At 42.6% G+C, this 20,856-nt stretch overlaps 1 protein-coding gene across 1 annotated transcript in view; it reads left to right on the top strand.

Moving 5' to 3' along the window:
- The window catches only part of SOS2 (SOS Ras/Rho guanine nucleotide exchange factor 2), a 48,913-nt gene that overhangs the window by 2,236 nt on the left and 25,821 nt on the right, over nucleotides 1-20,856 (top strand). The window contains exons 2-6 of the mRNA XM_068192049.1: nucleotides 11,386-11,511; nucleotides 13,909-14,040; nucleotides 15,377-15,541; nucleotides 16,245-16,448; nucleotides 18,354-18,497. Coding sequence (XP_068048150.1) covers nucleotides 11,386-11,511; nucleotides 13,909-14,040; nucleotides 15,377-15,541; nucleotides 16,245-16,448; nucleotides 18,354-18,497 — 771 coding nt within the window. The remainder of the gene's footprint in view (nucleotides 1-11,385; nucleotides 11,512-13,908; nucleotides 14,041-15,376; nucleotides 15,542-16,244; nucleotides 16,449-18,353; nucleotides 18,498-20,856) is intronic.

The raw sequence follows: 20,856 nt of genomic DNA, 5'->3' as shown, positions 1-20,856 counted from the left end.
GGCTGTTCTTTTCCTGATTTCTCTGGAATCTGACCTGAAGCAGCCCCTTAACACCAACCAGCACCTGCCCAAATGTGAGCTGCAGCTGCTAAAAGATCCCCTTAAAATTCAGAGGTGCTTTCATCATCCTAAAACACAAATACTGCAGAAGTTGTTGGGTTCGTGCTGCTTCACCAATTCTTTCTATTTGTGCATTTGGTTTTGGTGAAAAAAGCAGCGTTTTCAGCTTTCTAAAGCAGAGGAAGTGGAGTTGTGATGTCAGTGAGTGCCTGTAAAAATGTGTATTTGCTTATAGCCAGGTTTTTCCTCCCTGGGAAAGTTCCTTGTGTGCAGGAGCCACCCTGGAGCATGAAGCAATCTGGCTGTAATGTGCATTTCTGGTGTGAACACACAGTATCAGTGAGTCAACCCAAAACTGCATCCCTGGCAGGCTGCTGGGGAAGCACTCTCTGTGTTAACACATCTGAAAGGTACTCTTTGAAACCAGCACTGGAGATCCTAAAATGAGCAGGAGATTATCCAAAATAACTATTCCATTATTTCTAGGGGAGCTGAAGAGCAGTGGCACTGAATCCAGAGTGTGAAAACCTCACATTTTTGTTAATTTCCTAATTCATTAAACATCATCACTGCTGTTTGCAGGGAGCTAAAAATCCGCTTGTTGACCAGCTGAGATGTGATTTTTCCAAGCAGGTTGCTTTGTGATGAAAACTTTAAAGAAAGTTTAGTATTTTTTTTTTAGTTAAACACCTGGAATAGAGGGTTTTTTAACTCTTAAGCTGTTTTTAGTATCCTGGGCATTATTTCCCATTCCTGAAAGCTTTTCCTTTAAATGAGCACTTCTTGAAGGAGAGAAACAGAAAGCAGAAGCAGAAAAAGAAGATAGATTTTGGTTCTCTTTGTGCATGTTAAAGTGTGAAAAAGATTTCATTCTAAAATGCACAGAGATGTGGAGCTGGATAAGGAGCCCATGCAGTTCACTAACAATACAGAATATTTCTCTGTTGTTTGGATTTTCAGTCCAGAACATGCTCTGAAGAGCTCCAGTCTCTTTATTATGCACTCAGCAAGTGTAAGGCAACTCCTTTTTATCAAACCACTTTTAAACTCTTGCTTTACTTTAATTCTATGCAGTGGACACTTAAAAATGGTAAAGCACATCAGTTCTTACTTCAGTACATGAAAAAAAAGATGAGAATCTGTCTTTTGAACAATATTTTATAGGCATTTATACTCCTTAAGATGAGTAGAGAGTGCCAAATTTTACCTTTGAGTGGGAGTTTTTTAGGAAAAACCCAAAGCTAAGTGGTAAAACACCTTTAAACCAGATTTTATATATTTTTATGCCCACATTCCTTAGCACTGGCACCTGGGAATCTTATAGGGTGGAAAATTAGAAGCAGTTTCATGTGTTTGCCTCTGTTCCAGCTGGGAGATGGACAAGCACGTCCTTGCTCTAAAACACTTTCTTTCTTTATTTTCTTCTGTTGCTGTGCTGGAAATGTAATCAGGGAGTGAGGGTAATTTGATACAGGATCCTTTCAAAGTAAATGAATCAGAAGAAGAAATTATTTTGATGTGATCAATGAGGTTTAGTGACTTGAGCTGCTGTTTGGAGCAGGTAAATCACCTCAAGCAGATCCTGATAAAGTAAAGGCTTTTAACCTGGGAGCGGGTTTTGGGTTTTGGTTTTGGGTTTGTTTGTTTGGGGTTTTTTTGGTTGTTGTGTTGTTCTGGTTTTGGGTTTTTGTTTGTTTGGTTTTTTTTGGGTGTTTTTTTTTTTTTTTTGGTGTTTGGTTTTGCTTTGTTTGGCCTTTGTTGGGGGAGAAGTCAAATGGTGAAACCTTTTTCTAAAGCTGCATTTTGGGTTTGGGACCACCTTTCCTAGCACAGATCCAGTGCCACAGCTTTCCAGATTTTTTTTGCCACAGAATTCCAGATGGAACTTCCCAGAGGTGAATTATTTGCAGGTTGATACTGGGATTCCAGTCCTGTGTGAATTATTGAATGGGATCCCAGTCCTGTGTGAGTTATTTTGCAGTTGATACTGGGATCCCAGTCCTGTATGAATTATTGAATGGGATCCCAGTCCTGTGTGAATTATTTTGCAGTTGATACTGGGATCCCAGTCCTGTGGGAATTATTTTGGAGGTTTATACTGGGATCCCAATCCTGTGTGAATTATTTTGCAGGTTGATACTGGGATTCCAGTCCTGTATGAATTATTGAATGGGATCCCAGTCCTGTGGGAATTATTTTGCAGTTGATACTGGGATCCCAGTCCTGTGTGAATTATTTTGCAGTTGATACTGGGATCCCAGTCCTGTGGGAATTATTTTGCAGGTTTATACTGGGATCCCAGTCCTGTGTGAATTATTTTGCAGGTTTATACTGGGATCCCAGTCCTGTGTGAATTATTTTGCAGGTTTATACTGGGATCCCAGTCCTGTGGGAATTATTTTGGAGGTTGATACTGGGATCCCAGTCCTGTGTGTTGATACTGGGATTCCAATCCTGTGTGAATTATTGAATGGGATTCCAGTCCTGTGGGAATTTCAGAGGCAGCAGCTGAGTGTGTCACTCCCTCCAGCCCACTGCAGGTGCCAGTTTTAATATCCTGGATGTGAGTTGCATGAAAGATTTTTGGGAAGTGTAGTTGAAAAAATTCATTTGTATCAAATACTTTTCATTGGTACCTGGAATAAATGTCTATTCCTTTTATTTTATTTTTCTGATTTCTCTGGAAGCTGACCTAAAGCAGCCCCTTAACACCAACCAGCACCTGCCCAAACGTGAGGTACAGCTGCAAAAAGATTCCCTTGGAACAGATTTTTAAAATAAACCCCATAGGTGACCCCATAGAATTAGAGTGTACTTTTGAAAATAGTGAGGATTGTGAGGAATTTATAGCGATGGATTTATTCACCTTAAAATACTCTTGTGTGTCCTGAGCTTACATTTTACAGGGGCCTGGAGGGACAGGACACAGGGAGTGGCTCCCACTGCCAGAGGGCGGGGATGGGTGGGATGTTGGGAATTGGGAATTCCTGTCTGGGAGGCTGGGGAGGCCCTGGGCTGGAATTGCCAGAGCAGCTGTGCCTGGATCCCTGGCAGTGCCCAGGCCAGGCTGGACAGGGCTTGGAGCACCTGGGACAGTGGGAGGTGTCCCTGCCATGGCAGGGGTGGGATGGGATGGGTTCAAATCCAACCCAAACCATTCCAGGATTCCAGAATTAGGATTTGTGTTCACTGGCAAATTCAAAATGTATTTCTGCAAACAAGAGCTGTGTGTTCAGTTGCTTTGCTCTTGGATTTTTCTAAACTAAGTTCAGGAGCATCTCCCAGGGATTGTCGTTTTGGGTTTTCTCTGTGATCCACACACAGTTAAACCCCACAGCTCTGCAGGCACCACATGTTGGGATAATCCTGGCTCTGGGCACTATTTGCATTTTCTAAAACAATTCCACCATTGCTCTGGACCACTCATCAGATTTCTAGAGCATGACTAAAGGGTTTATTCTTAGCAAATGTTGCATAGACAGATATAAAAGACCATTTTGAGGGCTTTTTTTGAGTTTACATTAGTTCAGTGCTTCTGTATTTTTAAACACGTGGGAGTTTCTCTGTTGTGATGTGTGAGGTTGGGGTTGAGGTCAGGGGGTGCAGGGGTCCAGCTTTATTCCATGCATGTTTTCCATGGCAGGACCAGGCTCCCCTTGGGTTAGAATTATTTAATGTATTTTAGCCTCGTTATAATGGATTACTATTTAAAGCATTCTAATTTCATTAGCATCCATTATTATTTAATGCATTATCACTCCAACAGGAAAGTTGCTTGTTAAGAAATTTTAAAATAGTAGTTACATTTAGGTTTGAAATCTCTCACGTCGTTTAGCTTCTCATAAATACATTTATTTAAGCTCAGAAGCCTGGACCTTTGCAGACTTGCAGTTGCTCCAAATATGAATTTGAGTGACCTGGGCTAGTGGAAGGTGTCCCTGCCCATGGCAGGGATTTGGAATGTGATGGGTTTAAAGATCCCTTCCAGCTCAAACCAGTCTGGGATTCTATGGATGCATCAGCCTGGAACCGAAGGGGGTAGTCCTTCTATTTAGATCTTATTATTTTCTTTTTTTTTTTTTTTTTTTTTCATTTTTAGAAAGTTCCTGATACAGGGATCTGTGGTTGGCAAACAGCAACAGGAGAGTTGTGAGATGAAGGTGGATTTTAGATGCCAGGTGTTTAATAGGAACGCTGGGATTTCATTTGGCGGCTCCAGCAGAAGGAACACTTCCTACCTGGGTTGTTCAAGTGGAAATGGGGATTAGTGTTTGCCTTGGCTTGGGGAATGGCCACGGCAATGAAAATCCACCCGAGCCGAGCCACTGGCTGCTGTGATTCACCTCATTGTGGTGCCTTTGCCCCCTCGGGGCTGGGCTCCAGTCCCAGTCCCAATCCCAGTGCCGGTGGTGTGTGCTTTTCCCATCTTCTCATCCCGCCTCGCCTCCTGCAGTGTCTCCTGTCCAGCTCCTCCTGCTCTCCCTGGGTTTCACCTCTGTCTTTGCACAGTGCAGCCCTTATCTAATCAGTTCCAGAGGAGCTGTGGAGTCTGGGATTTGCTTTTCTAATTACCTCACTGATTCCCTCTGTGCCAGCCTTTCCCATCAGTGCTTCCGGAGGGTTACTCATGTGGAAAACCTGCCTTTCCTGGATCCGTGGCCTCTGCTCTCCTGACTTTTAATGTCATCTCAGTGACCAGCTGCTTCATGGAGAAATTATTCTGAGGGCCTTCACTCTCCAGATTATAGGAATTCTTCCCGGGGAGGGTGGGCAGGCCCTGGCACAGGGTGCCCAGAGCAGCTGTGGCTGCCCCTGGATCCCTGGCAGTGCCCAAGGCCAGGCTGGACACTGGGGCTTGGAGCAGCCTGGGACAGTGGAAGGTGTCACTGCCATGGCAGGGGTGGAGGGAGATGGGATTTGAGCTCCCTTCCGACCCAAACCATCCTGGGATTCAAGCTGCAGGTTGGAATAATTCAATCTGCCTCGCTGAACCGTGCTCCTTGGGAAGGGTGGGATGTAAAAAGTGGGGAGAGGGAGCCCCTGAGTGCTGAATTCAGAGCCCAGAGCAGCTCTCAGTTCTCTCTCTGGGAGAACTGGAGCTGGCAGTGTTTGCTGGAATCTGAAATGCAGGGAACTCTCAGAGCTTTGGGCCTGTGAGCCAAAGCTGAGAATTAAACCCAGGATTTGATCTGGGACCTTGGGAAAGGCTCCCAGACTGAGGTGCTCCAAGTGAGAATGTGGATTTGTAGTTTAAAGCAGAGACACGTTCAGCTAAGGAAAGGGAAGTTTAGAGTTTCAGAGTTTAAGGTATAGAAATAAAAGCAGTTCCAGAGGTGAACAAGGAGTTTAGAATGCAGCACTGTGGGTTTGTGTGCCATAACATGATTGACTAAGAAAGCTCACACTGCAGCATGGCTCCATTAGAGGAAATATTTAAGGATTGGGTCAGAAACATAAATATCCTTGTTGGCAGTGTTTATTGGTCAATAACTCCTTAAAAAGTCTTGTGACCGAGGGTCTTGTGACCTTCTGAACCGTGCAGTGAAGATGTGAGCCCAACTCACCCTTCCTGCCTGTGTAGAAGATAAGAAAAATAAACCACATCATCTAAAAAACTCAGAGGTCCCATGTGTAATTCATTCCAAACTCTTCAGAAATCCCCGTAAGTGTTAATTCAGGTGAGGGCACAGCCACCTGCGTGGTGTTTCCCTCCCCTGTCACAGGGCAGAGGCTGTGCTGGGCTCCCTCAGGCTTTCTCTCAATTTAAACAAAGAATTTGATGTGCATGGATCGAATGCAAACACTTCATTTTCTGTCAGGTTTGAAGATTAAAATGTATATATATATATAGTTTGTGTAAAAACCCCCACATTTTAGCTTCTCCTTGACTCTGTATAAAAGAAAACAACAATTCATTGGAGAAAGAAGAATTTTTGTGCATTTGTGTCATTATGAATGGTGGTTTTTTCTGTGGGCACCAAGCAGCCTTCCCAGGAGATTTTAGGAGGGTCTTTGATGCTGTTTCAGAGTCAGACCCTGTCTGTAGCACCCATCATCCCTGCTGTAATTCACCCTCCCCTGAACTAGAATATACTGTAGGAGAAGATTATTTAAATAGCTAAAGATGGAAAAAAAAATCACATTTACACCAAAGTGCTGGAGTAAGATGAATTTTTAATACCCCTGTACAGTCAGTTGAGGGATGATTTTATTTTGCTAACCATGCTTCGAGTTTTTTGCAGTAAAAAAAAGCCAAATGATGTATGTAGATAAAAATTCTCTTTTACTTAAGAGACTGCTTCATGCTGTTCCTCTCTCGGCATGTTTTAGTCTGATTTAAGAAAGACAGGCCAGGCAGAAATTGCTGTACTGGAAATAAAATAAGAAATCAGTGCGGTTATTTTTTAGAAGTTGACAGTGCGTTTTGATGGGGGATTTCTCTTCAAGTATTTAAATCTTTATGGTTCTTTCTAAAGAATAATGCTTGAAAATTGGGAATATCATGGCTGTCCCCTTTCACTGAATAATGGAGCCTTTAAGTTGCTGCATTTGGTTCCCTTCTTCCTCTGGAGCATCATCCAGATGAGGGATTAAAAATGCCTTTGCAGCAGATGTTTTGTGTTTCTCATGGTCAGGGTTATCTTTAGGAGAGAAAAGATAAGAAGGAATTAAAACACCGATTAAAAAAAAAAATTAAATTTAAAATTTTTACATGAGAAACTTCCTGTTCTGAAATCTCAGGTATTACTGGAATTCCTTTTTCTGAAAATGTAGTTTTGAATATGGGTAGAAAACTGGGATATTTTTACCAAATATTTCTGGAATATGAATCCATGTTTTTGTGGTGGAATGTGCTGCCTGCAGACTCAGTGTGCACATCATGGATTTGGGAATTTTCTGTTCTTGGGGGTTTTTGAAATGAAAAATCTCTTGTTTTGCTCATGTGCTCACTGTGGAACAGCTGGAGCTTTCTGGATGTGTTTTCACCATCAAAATAATCTATTAAGTAAAAATATATTTAGGTGTTGTAGCCAAGCTGTTGGTTTGTCTCAGAAAAGGCTAAAAAGAAGTTCCTTGCAGGTCTCTATTTTTCTCTGTTTTTTCCCCTCAGTTTTTTGTGATTTCAGATGGAACTTTTTGATAATTTATTTTCTACTCTGGACTTCTGGATTTCCTCAAGTCTGAGATCCAGAATTCCTGTGAATTCAAAATCCTGAATTCAGAATTAGCCCTGCCATTATAATGGTTAAAAAAATAAAAAAGAAATAAGATCAGTTTGTTTCTAGTTCTAATACCATTTATGTCCATGACAAGTTTTCATTCTCATCTTTTCTGAACAGACTCCTTGCTCTGAGGATTAATAATAGCTCACTGACAAGGAATTTTGGGGAGAAGCTTTTGAGGATTTTCATCAAATGCACATTGGAAGGGTGGAAGAATAGGGAAAAGTTGAAGAGCAAAAGAAGGAGCAGTTTAGGAATTTCAGTGTAAAATGAAAATATGTCCCCCAGAAAGGCCTTAAGGCCAAGTTTAAATGCCACACTTGCACCTATTATTTAATTTCTTTTCATTGGAATAACTTGGACTAAACCTGTGTAAATGACACTGTAAAAGTGAGTTCTCCTAATCCTAATCTCTCTTTAATGACTCCGTGCACTCTGCTGTTTCCTAGATAAAATAGTAAAAAATCTGTTTTCTGTGTTCCCTTCTGCTCAGCTTCTTGCAGCAGAGCTCTGACTGGTCAGTGCAACACCTTGTGGGTTTTAAAGGATATTTTGACTCTTAAAAGAAACAATTACCAGACAGAATTCAGCCTGTGTAGCTCTGGTGTGTTTATTCCATGGCAGTTTATATAATTGTGCTCAGATATTTCAGTCTGAAGCAGAGATCAGTCCCTTGTGTGAGTAACATCCCCGGTAATTCCTCCTGCTTTTTTTTCCATACATTGAGTGCTTTTGCACTCTCTCCTTGCTTTTCCAGTCCTCAGTCAGGATTTGGGGAGTTCTGTAAAGAATAAGTGTTCTTTCCTTGATCCAGTGACATCTGGTTGGATCAGCTGGTGCACAGCTTTTATTACAGTATTTTTGTTTTGCTCTGCAAGACACTGTCTTGAAACGAAATTGGTTTTTTCTTCTGAGCATTTATGTCAAAATGACTTCTCTGAAAGCCAGGGAGAGCAGAAGCACCTCTGGGACCTTTCAGGATGCTGCAGACTCATTTCAAGTGGCAGCTGAGCTTCTGAATCCTCTGGGGAGAGATGTCTCAACCAGGAGATGCTGGGCTTTGTTGTTGGTTTTGTTCCTTTTGAAGGAAAATTGGCTCCAGGACTTAGAGAGGGCCACAGAGGTGATTTGGGGGAGGGAACAGTAATGAGGGAAGGCTGGGAGTGTTGGGGGTGTTCATCCTGCAGGAAAAGCTCCAGGGAGAGCTCAGAGCCCCTGGCAGGGCTAAAGGGGCTCCAGGAGAGCTGGAGAGGGACTGGGGACAAGGATGGAGGGACAGGACACAGGGAATGGCTCCCACTGCCAGAGGGCAGGGATGGATGGGAGATTGGGAATTGGGAATTCCTGGCTGGGCTGGAATTCCCAGAGCAGCTGTGGCTGCCCCTGGATCCCTGGCAGTGCCCAAGGCCAGGCTGGACACTGGGGCTGGAGCAGCCTGGCACAGTGGGAGGTGTCCCTGCCGTGGCAGGGGTGGAACAGGATGGTGTTTAAGGTCCCTTCTCATCCAAGCCATTCCAGGATTCCACGATTCGTGTTCCTGAAGTGAAGCTGAGATTCCCTGTCACTGGTTAAGGAGGGCTCTGTGTTCCTCTGCTGCTCCTCAGCCTTGCTGAACATCCGTGTGCTCCCAAGAAAGTTTCTGGGAGTGTGGCATGAGCTGTTCAGACTTGGGAACTGAAGTCAGGTACAAATAAAAGCATTTTTTGTGCAGTGAAGTCTGAAATAAGTGACTGGAGGGAGGAGAATGGCCGAGGTCTGATCAGGGAATGGGAGTTCCCATCTCCTCCTGATCTTCCTCCTCTTCTGACTGCTCCTGTTCTGGTCAGTTCTCTGGAGCATCACTGAGGGCTCACTGCAGGGACACAGAATCTCATTTGATTTCCTTGCTGGGTCCTGCTCTCGCTGTAGTGCTGCTCTCCGAGACTCGTGGCAGGACCTTAACCCAGCACTTCCTGGTTTGCCATTGTTTATGAATTGAGCTCTCATCTTCAGGAAGAACGCAGAATGCCCTGGCTATTGTTGAAAACCTGCTGTCTTAACGAGGAGTTTTCAAGGAGAGGGTTTGGTTTTCTTGAGGATTTTTTCTTCCTTTCAGGATTTTGTGTCTGTGTCAGCTGGGAATCAGTTGTGTAAAGCAGAGAGTCATGTTTGAGGCACGGAAGGCAAAATTACATTTACAGGGCTATAAAATAACTTTATAACAAGACTGGGCAGCTGGATTCAAGCTCACACAGGGCAGGGTTAGATGAAAAATTGGGAATTCTTGGCTGGGAGGGTGGGAAGGCCCTGGAATAGAATTCCCAGAGCAGCTGTGGCTGCCCCTGGATCCCTGGAAGTGTCCAAGGCCAGGCTGGACAGGGCGTGGGACAGTGGAAGGTGTCCCTGCCATGGCAGGAGGGGAGCAGGTTGATCTTGTAGGTCCTTTCAAACCCAGACCATTCTGGGATTCTCCTTAATTTGGAGGAAGGCCTCAGAGCCCCCCAGTTTTTGGGAACTGCTCCCTGGGCTTTGGAAGGGGCTGTACCTTTATTTCAGAGCATCAGAATTCAACCCAGAGATGTTTCTGTCTTGTCCCAAGGAGCTGCTGCCCCATTTGTCCCGTGAATACCAAAGTCAGTGTGTCACATGACTTTTTTGGGGTGATTTACATGGAATTTGTATGGGGAGAGGAGGGAATTTCCCTGGATTGTCTTCCTCACGAATCTTTTGGCTATAGTTTGAGATCTAGTGAGCACTTTCCTGATTGAGAGGCTGCCAGGGAAAACTGAGTATGGAGACCAACCCCTGAGAGCTTTCTTTATTTTTCTTTTTAAGGTGGGGTGGTTTGACTGGGGGGATTTTTAGTAGAAAAAGAGCCCTGCTGACCCAGGATGAGTTAACTGTAGCCCTTTTTGTATGGGCACTGTGGGAAGCCAGGGCAAGGGGAATATTTCTGTCTGCCCTGAGGGGTTCTGACTCCCAGGGAAGCACTGACTTTGACCCTCATTCATGGAGAAGGCCTCCAAAGCCTCAAAATAAACTAGAGACCACAAAAGTGTGGAATAGATTATAGAAAGTGGCATAGTGTGTCACTTAAGTGAGAAATTCAAGTTTTAAGATTTTTAATATGTTATAAATGAAGACAAAATAGAAAGTACATTGTCTCGTGTTCCTTTTTCTTCCTGCTTCATGGGTTTAAATAATATCTTGTAATCAAGTAAAAAAATCCACAGTACAAGTCTTTAAGAATCAGTTATTAAGTTAAAAAAGATAATCTAGGTATCACTTCTTAATTAAACAACTTAATTTTTGATTAGGCTTTAAAAGCCTTATAACACAAAATTGTTAACCATTTTTATACTCTTTTCATACATACAAAGTCTAGTCCATACAACGTACTAAGGTTTTAATAAAATAACAATAAAACAAAAAACTAAAAACCAAAAAAATCCTGTGCATCTCCTTTTCCTAGCACAAAACTACTCCAAGAAAGTTTCCCCTCGCAAAAGAACCCCCCAGAAAAACCCAACATCAAACCAACCAAACCACAGGCACATGCTGAGGTTGCCTGTTTTGGGCTGTCTGGTCTAGTTAAGCCTGGGAAACCAAAGCTGGGCTTAATCTCCATGAAGTGGGATGAAAGGAATCGTCCTGCCTTGCCTTGGAGAGGGGTGGGAGGCAGCTCTTCCTTGCTCCTCCCTGGTGGGTCTGTGCTGCTGCTCTGTTCAGTGTCCAGGCAGGGAGAGCTGCTGCCACAGGCAGGGACTCCATCCCTCACTCACGGTCAGGGTTGGGAACGGCAGTGCAGTTCCTCCTTCAGGGCGTGAGTAACTCAGAGGTGCCCACAGGGATGGTTTCACTCCAGTGCTGGCAGAAATCTGCCTTGCCTTGACACTCCTTCCCACCATAAAGGCAAAACACAGAGTTTGGAATTCCACCGAGGTGCCAGCTTGGCAGGAACAGGAATTACCACCTTAACTCCAGAGGGAAACTTGTGAGAAGTATGAAAAGAGTGTGAATTTGCAGCACTGCAATCCTGAGTTATCCTGCTTTTGCTGGGATTCGTTTTTAGGCCCAGCTTTCCATGAAAAAAGATCCTAATTCTTGGAATTCCTTTGGCCAGGTGCAGCAGCAGGTTCACCCCAACCTGTCAGCAAAGGAGGATTCCCTGTACTACATCGAGGAGCTGATCCTGCAGCTGCTGAACAAACTGTGCATCGCCCAGCCACGCACCGTGCAGGATGTGGAGGTAGGACTGGGGGCTGGAGAAACAAGGCTGTGCCTCCAGAATTGCTGAAATTATTTGGGATGTTTTGGGCAATGCAGGTGGGAAGCCCAGAGCTTCCTAACACGTCTTTGTGGATCCCTGGAAGGGCCCAAGGCCAGGTTGGATGCGGTTTGGAGCAGCAAACTGGGATAGTGGAAGGTGTCCCGTGGCAGCGATTGGAACTAAATGATCCTTAAGGTCCCTTCCAACCCAAACTATTCGGGGATTCTCTGATTTTATTGAGATTTTAAAAGCAGATTTAACTGGAAACTCATTTTCTAACCCAGGGCTTCAGGATAGAAATTGTGGGAATTTTTCCTTTCAGCAATATTTCTATAAATGCAAAATGCTTTGAAGGATTCTTTGCTGTTAACTTCACAACGGATTTAAGAATTTTTCCTACTTTTTTGACATCTATATTCAGGAAAAAAAATTAAATATTTCAGTGAAAGGTTACTGTTGTCAGGCCTGGATTGTGCAGCTGAGGGACTCCAGTTGGATGTTCCTGGGACTTTATTTGCCTCACTGAGGCTCTTGTATTACTGCAGCTGTCAGCTTTTGTGTCATCATTCCAAAATGAGGGCTTGATGGAGTCTGGAGGGAGAAAATGCTTCCATGTGGCTGGACCCCAACAGAGCTTTGTAGAGCATTAATTTTACATCAGTCTGTAGGCCCAGGATTTTCAGTCTCATCCAAAATGATAACTTTGTATGGGATTGCTTCTCTGTGTCTGTTGTGAAAATTAAAATAATTATTTTTATATATATATATATATTAGAGAGATATATATCTATATATATCTATATCTATATATATATATATATATATATAAAATCATATGTGTATTACAATTATTATATGTCTGTATTAATATAAATTATATATGTGTGTCATGGAAATGAAAGAATATTTTATATAGAGGTAAATGTATATATATATTTTAATATAATATATATGATCGTATATTTTTATATGTATAAATAATTTTCTATAAATAAGTAAATAAACAAATATATATAAGTATGTATTGGCACAATAATTGCCCAAAAGGTTTTTGGTTTTTATTTGATGCCCTTTATTCAACATTAATTATTAATTTATGGGGTTTTTTAATACTGATGAATTAAGATTATTATATCACTAAATTAAAAGCAAAATGTAATAGATCCTTAATAGCTGTTGGTATTGGATGTGCTCCTCAGCTGGTTTTAGGTGTAAAGGGAAAGAAAACATGAGAGCTGGGATCTCTGAAGATTATCATAAGATATTTACATAACAGCCTGGAGCTAATGGAACTGTTGGTCCAAGATGTTGTCCTTACGTATTTGCAGGACCAAGGTCTAAAAATCTCAAATTAAAAATGTTTTATAAACAGAAGCAGCCCTTCAAATTGTTCCCAAAGGCAACAGTGGGAAGCAGTGTTGGAGCACAGGAGGCCTGAGTTAGGTTGGATACTGGGAGGGAATTCCTGGCTGGGGTGGAATTCCCAGAGCCAGGGACAGTGGGAGGTGTCTCTGCCATGGCAGGGGTGGCACTGGGTGGGATTGAAGTCCCTTCCAGTCTGGAGCTCCATGACTCTAAGCTGAAGGATGGCTGAATGCCACCTTAGCCCCATTTTTGGGAGGATCTCCTGGTAGGATCCCAAGGAAGGGTCATTTGAGGGCTGCTTTCCAGGTGGGAATGTCACCCTCTATCAGCCTGGGAGCTGATCAGAAAGCTGGGCATTAAATGGCCACCTGCAAAGCTTTAAAAGCTGCCTCTGAGCAAATCTGCTTCTCTGTTAGGGCCTCCTGTTAAGTCTTAGAATATGTGCAAAATTCTTTTAATCAGAGGGACACAAATATTTCACCTTTTTTTTTTTTTTCCAGCTCATCCTTCAGCTTTTAATTCCTGCCATAAACTTGATCTGATGTAGGGCAAGTTACACTATTATCAAATAGGAACAATATCAACTTGGGGTTTTTTTTGGAGGCTGCAAACTGTTCAGTATTTCCTGGTGGTGTCTATATTTTGGGATCCTGGTCTCACAGAGTAGTCTGGGTTGGAAGGGATCTTAAGGACCATCCATATCCAGCTCCCTGTCATGGCAGGAACATTTTCCACTGGAAGTGGAGACTGAAACCTCCTTGCTGCTCTTGAAAAGATCACGTGTTTTAGGAGATTTGAAGGAGTTCTTGGTGCTCAGGGAAGGGAGCTTGTTCAGGATTGCTGTAAAGAGAGAAGCTGAGTTGAGTAAGGAGAGAACAATTAGGAAAACGTGTTGCAAACACTGTGGAGGAGGATAATTGCCTGTCCTGGAGGGCAAGTAATTTGCTGTGCTGTTTTATTTAAACCTCTCTGGTGGCTGTGGTTGGTCTCAGTGCTGTCTGTGTTGGGCAGGAGCGGGTTCAGAAGACGTTTCCCCACCCCATAGACAAGTGGGCCATCGCTGATGCTCAGTCGGCCATCGAGAAACGGAAAAGAAGGAACCCCCTCCTGCTCCCTGTGGACAAAATCCATCCCTTACTGAAGGTACCTCTCACCTTTCCTGCCCCCCAGCATGACCTTTAATGTATTTCTTTAATTTGTATGAAATTAAAAAGTTTCTTTTCTTGGCAGAGGGGGTAAAGAATCACCATAAAGCTGAATTTATTGCAGCGTGTAATAAAAGCAAATCCTTAAATTCATCCCATTCAAGACATCAGTGTGTTAATCCATTACTCTACTTTGAAATAGGATTAGTTAGTTTTTAACATAAACAAAACTGAAATACCTTCCCTACTTGAGCAGCACGGCTTTGATGCCTTTATTTGTTTCAAAATGCTGCAGAAGCCAAAACAGAGGAAGGGGGAACAAGCAGATCCTGTTCCTTGTGTACTGTCAACCAAGATGTGTCAGTGTCCTTTCAGTCACTGCTGAATGTCACTGCTGCCTTGGGCTTAAAAATCAAGAGATCTGCAGAGGTGTTTCCAGCTGTTGAGAAAACTTTATTGGAGCATAAGCAGAAATTAAAGCACTTTTTCAGGTTTCCTGGCTGTGTTCACATGCACATCTCAGTTCCTGAGGGTTAATGAGAGGGGGAGGGATATCAAGAGAGGAAGCAGCATTAAATAAGATCTTCCTAAACACCACTGGTGTTCCATGGTGAAATCTGGTTTAGAAGTGTGAAAACGTGCCCAGAATCTGATTTTTAGAGGATGCACCAACACATAATGAGAACAAGTCTGCCTTATTCAAATGCACGGAGTCACCTGCATTTATTAGCAGGTGAAAAGCTGCGTGGTGCAAGCTGTGCAGGACATGGAGCATGTTCCCAAAGATAATGTGCTACATTCATCCTGGTTTTTGTCTCTTCAGACTTCCATTAGTAAAGTTCCATTATTTTAGGGAGTGCAGAGTGCTCACTTGGTGTGGCAGGGGTGGAAGAGATGATCTTTAAGGTCCCTTCCCACCCAAACCATTCCATGATTCCTTGAAAGTGAAACCCACTTTGTCCTCAAGAGTCCACATTAGGGTCAGAGTCCTGCAATAAGCAGAGAGATAGAAATTTAAGTACAGGAGTAATTCCACTGAAGTCCCTTCCTTAAATGAATCTATTTTTAGGACTGTCATTTTTAGAGGAGGGATTATTTCAAGTTCTGTCGCTTTTCCTCTCTTAAAATACTGAAAAACAACACAAGTATTTACAAGCATCTCCTTCCAGGCAGCTGGTCCATTTTCCAGTTGATTTCCTCAGCCCTGGGTGTTCCATTACTGTAAATTATCACCACAGACAAAATCCATTTCAGAAAATTCAATGTGCTTATTGTCATTCCAGATGAATTTCTGGAATAAATACCATTTGTTTTCTCTTGTTTTCACTTTGCAGGAGGTCCTGGGCTACAAGGTGGATTACCATGTCTCTCTCTATATTGTGGCTGTCTTGGAATACATCTCAGCTGACATTTTAAAGCTGGCTGGAAATTATGTTTTCAATATCCGACACTTTGAGATCTCCCAGCAGGACATTAAAGTATCAATGTGTGCTGATAAGGTAAGGGGGTGGGTTTAAAACAGTATTTAGAGGTGATTTGTTCAATTTTGTTTGATCTGGAAGGTGTGTTCAAAGGAGGATTAGAGGGAGAGCCTGGTTTTACTCAAAGGCAGAGCTTCTCTCCTTGTTCATGCCAGACCCGTCACAGCAAAAATTTAAGTCAGAGGCAAAGCTTCTCTCCTTGCTCAAGACAGATCTGTCACAGCAGAAATTTAAGTTGAGCCTGCATAAATTTTGGAACAGCAGGAGTCTTTGCAAGCAGTGTAAGGCCAGAAAATGATGTTGTCCTTTATTTCTCTGCTGTCACACCCTCCTGATGTCACTTTGTCGTGGCAGCTCTCCTTCTTAACACAGAGAAGACCTTTAGTTTTCATGCCCATTAAAATGAGAAACATTTTTGCTCGGTTTTATCTTCAGCAGGAGGTTTTGTCCAAGGCTTATGCAAGATTCCTTGTTTTCCAAGTTGATTCTGCATGAATTGTAACTTGTTTTCTAGGTCGTGCTCACTTCCAAGGGGAAAAATGGCTTTGGCAACTGCTGCAGCCTCCTGCTGCCAAAGTTGAAATATTACTCCCTTGTGAAAGTGAACACAGCAAGGATTGTATTAAAAACTCCAGGGATTTCTCTGAACACATTGAAATAGCTGAGCTGGAGCCACGTGTGAAGATCTGGCTGGGTGTAACTCTCTGGATTTCTTTGGCAGGTTTTGATGGATATGTTTGATCAGGATGAGATTGGGTTGGTTTCCCTGTGTGAGGATGAGCCCTCCTCTTCTGGGGAGCTCAACTACTACGACCTGGTGAGAAATGAGATTGCAGAAGAAAGGCAGTACCTGAGGGAGCTGAACCTGATCATCAAAGTATTTCGGGAAGCTTTTCTGTCCAACAGGAGACTCTTCACACCTCATGTGAGTCCTTTATTGATCAGCAACGCTAATTGCTCCATTAGCAGCCAGAACTTACCCATTTTGCATTAACTGTGTTGGAGGTGAAATCCCATTTGATTTGTGGTCTGTCAGTGAATAATGAGTGTTGTCTGTGTGTGAAATCCAGTGGGGGAATTGCCAGTAATGGCAGTGCAGCTTAATGGACACAATTCCCTGTCAGATGCCAGCAGTAGCTGGATTATTTTGGTCATGGTAGGGAATAGTTTCACGTTTGCTTAAGACGAGAATTAAGTCATCTACCTGCATGTGCAGTGAATGCTTGAACTGACTTTTACAGGCTACTCCTTATCTGTAGAAATTCCAGTTAAAACAGCCCTTGGCTGTGGATTCTCTAACTGTGAAGGGAACCTCTGCTTGAGAAATGATTGAAATATTTGATCGACGTTGTCTGTGTGAAATTCTGTTCTCAGAAGGGATAAGGAAGGATTGGTGGATCCTTCCTGTGGGACAGGGAGAAGGGGACAGGCCAGCAGAACCTGAACTGGGATTTTTAGGTGGTACCAGCAGGTTAAAAAGAGGCAGCAGGAGCCATTCCCATCCTAGCTGGGTGTGGGAGTCCTTAGGAGCTGATGGAATTGTGCAGATGTGGGGGTACAATTCCACTGAAGATGATGGGAGGAGAAGGGAGCCATGTTTGGGAGCTGAGGAATATTCTTTTGGGAATGGGTATAGGAAATTTCAGGATTTCATGTTCCCACAAGAGGGTTGCCATGCTCTGGGCACTGGCAGGAGGTCAGTGGGAGGTTGGGGCAGAGAAACTTCCGAGCAGGGAATTCAGAGGGGTCGGAGGAGGAATCCAGGACACTGAACTGGGGAAGGGGCTCCCTCAGTGAGTGTGGGGAATTGAAAATCTACAGTTAGAATTTGGGAAGGAAGCTGCCAATTCCTGCTCCATTCCCAGGAGCTGCTTTAGCTGCACCTGTGGTTTAGAGGATCTGAGCTTGGAGCTGCTGTAAATTCCTCCTGTAAATCACCTCCTTCCTGCTGTGTTCTGTGGGACAAGAAGGAGCAGAGGGAGCAGTGAGAGCAGGAAAGGCCAGGAGTGCCTGTCCAGATCCCAGCCTGTCCTGGCAGCACAGCAGCTCCTGGGAAGGATGCTCTGAAAATTGGGCAAGGCTGGATGTGCTCAGGGGAGCCTGGAGGACTGGGAAGACCACAGATTTTAACTTTTCCTTGCTTTTTATGGCTCTTCTCTGTTGGAAATCTGGTTACTGAGAATTTCAGACTTTCTGTGCTGACAGACTCTGACCCCCAAGAGAACTCTGCATTTGACCTGAGGCCGTGGAGAAGCTTCCAGAATGGAATGGCAGAACTGGGATTGTGGGTGTGGAGTTTGAATAGAAGTGTGTGATGTCACAGGGTGGGAAACTCAGAGTTTAAGGGTTTAGAATATAGTAATATATATGTAAAGCAAGATGGAGGTTTTAGGGTGGAGGCTGATCCTTCTTCACCTTCTTCTCCATGGGTTTGGGTGGTTTTGTGTCACTGGATAAAAAAGTCTCCATTGCGGGGCAGGGGTTGGTGGTTATTGGGTTAAAAGTGAAAATAATTGAGGTGTCATTTCTTAATTGGACAGTTTATCCCCAAAAGGCCTTGTACAGAGAGAGATGGGCTCCATGTTTAGTTTGCTGGAGTGAAGGGCTGCAGAACTCAGGGTTTGTGAGAATGTAACAGAGATAAAAACTAACACACATCTGAGTCCCAACAAGAAATTCCATCTCGAGCATTTAATCCCGACCCTGGCAAAAAGAAGTTAAGATTCAACACCTCTCCATTGACCTCTTGGTTCAGACAAAACCCACTCCAATATTTACGTGCTCCAAACAAATCTCCCAGCCAGGATTCAGCCATGTTTTGTGTTTGCAGGACATTGATGTGATTTTCAGCAACATTTCAGACATCCACGAGCTGACAGTGAAGCTTTTGGGATTGATTGAGGACACTGTGGAAATGACAGATGAAAGCAGCCCTCACCCTCTGGCTGGCAGCTGCTTTGAGGACCTGGCAGAGGTTTGGTGTTCAATTTGGTTGGTTTAAGGGGTTTTTTTTAGGTTTGTTTTTATTAAATCACTCAAAACAGGGTGTAGTGGTTTTGGTTTGCCAATTTGAGATTTCGCCAGTTTTGAGATTTCCCAGCCAATGCCCCAAGGAGTGTGGAGGGTTCAGTGCTGGCCAATCCCCAGTGCACTCACTCCCTGCTGCAGGTGGGGTTAGCAGAAAAACAAAGCAGGCTCAAACCCTTAAAAGGGTATAAAGAAAAAATGTATTGCCAGTAACTAAAAGAAAGAGTAATAAGAATCAGAATAAAACTTCCAGAACGCTTCTCCTCCCCCCACAACCTTTTCTCTCCCACTGACAACGTAAAGAAACAAAACCTAAAATTTCAGTCAGTTTGCCACCTCTCGAGCAGTCTTTTCTTCAGTTCTCCTGGGGAACTTGGCATCGCTTCCCTAAATGTCTCCCATGCAAAACCATGGCACAGGGTTTTCATCCACGTGCATTGTTTGACATCTGGAACGGGACATCTCTTCAGGGACTCCGGGAAGGAGCGAAGTGCCAGAGCAGCAGTTTGTGGCTCAGGACTGTACAGAAGGGCTGGTGATACCCCTGAGCTCTGAAGGGGGTATTAAAGAGCAGGAATAAGGAAAAACACTGCACCGGGATTGGGTGTGGCTCCTGCTGGAAGGTTATTCATTATTTTCTCAGTTCGTTTCGAATGGGCGCTGAAATACTGGAAGGAAATTTTTTAAAAATTCTTAAATACTCCATATTATTCTATTAAATATTCTTAAATATTATTATACTTTAATCTATTTATTGCATTAAAACAATATATTTCAGACATAACATATTAATATTACCTATTAATTATTAATATTAGCATTATTTATTATTAATAATATGTTGCTATATAATAAGTTTGATATATTTCATTTAATATTATTGTCATATTACTATTGTTCTTAAATATTTCTATTCAGAAATACAGAAGGGAGTCACAAAGCTGAAGAGGGCTAGAGCTCAGTTGAGTCAGAATTCCTGAAAATAGGTGCAAAATTACTCTGGCATCCAGCAGGGAGGTGCGCAGGGAAAAAGCAGCATCTGAGAGGCAAGAGGACAATTCAGCTTAGAATAAACCACACAATTTTAATTGTCTGGGGAGAAAACTCTTGGAGAGGATGACCAAGGTAGGGGTGGAAGTTTTGCTGTCATTGGACATGGCTTAAATGGAATCTGCTTTCTTTGGGATGTGTATTAATCCCAATTTTCGGCCCTAAAACGTGAGAGCAATCAAGTAAACCACTATAAGAGAGGAAATTAACTGTTCTGATGTGACAGAGAATTCATCAACTGAACCATGTGGTAAATGGCAAATTTTTAATCCAAAAATTATGATGTTTATTTTTAAAATTAAACTTTTTGTTTACATTTATATATTTTTAATATATTTTCATATATTTATATTAATTAAATTTTTTTTGTATTAACTTTATATTTTACTTTTATATATCTTCCATTTTTAAGATCTGAGGATTGCACGAACACCCCAGCAGCACCTGAAGAATTTTTACATTTTTGTGGCTGTAAAAAATAGTGATTTTTGGGCACAAGTGCCACTCAAAAAGATAAAGTTTTCTTGGCATTGCTTCAATAAACCACTCATGTAGGAAAGTCCAGTTGACCAAGTCTTAGCAGTTATTGAAGCATAATTGCTTTATAATGATAAGGAGAAGTGTTTGATCAATGGATTAAAGTAGTTATGATGTTGAAACTATAAAAAAACCCTTAAATTTGAAATAGTGCAGCATTATCCTGGAAAAAAAAAATCTGATTTTATTACAAAAGCTTCTCTGTGTCATCCAGTGCTTTAATGGAAACAAATCCTTTTCAATGAGTGAAAATCTCATCTGATTTTTCATTCACTGAAAAAGTTGAAGAAGAAATGAAGTCCAGATTATTTTTCCAAGCTTTTTATGAAGGTAATATATTTGAATTTATGAATTCAGTTAATATGGGGCAAGACCTGCTTAATAAGCGAGCTGTTGATGTGATCATCTCACAGGGTGAGATCATCGTTCTGTCAGTGTTTGCAAAAGGAATCATTACAGAGAGATATGAAAGTGAAGTGTTTATTTGCTCTGCTTATCTCACTGCCAGCCTTGTTCATTTAGGGTTTCCATTAAAAAGGTCCTTCAGCTTTGGGGAAGGATAATTAAAACCAAACAACCCTTGCAAGCTGGAATCTTCCTGCTTTGTCTGTTTTTTCTGCATCAGCTCCCTGGAAGGTTTAAAAACATAAATATTGTAGTGGTTTTGAGATAAGGAAGTGTGGGGAAAATAAAACACTGATCTTGTGTATGGGGAAAAT

Source organism: Anomalospiza imberbis, chromosome 6 (genome assembly GCF_031753505.1).
Source record: "Anomalospiza imberbis isolate Cuckoo-Finch-1a 21T00152 chromosome 6, ASM3175350v1, whole genome shotgun sequence".
Lineage (NCBI taxonomy): Eukaryota > Metazoa > Chordata > Aves > Passeriformes > Viduidae > Anomalospiza > Anomalospiza imberbis.
The sequence above is the reverse complement of the archived record's forward strand: the minus strand, read 5'-3'. Positions and strand labels throughout refer to the sequence as shown.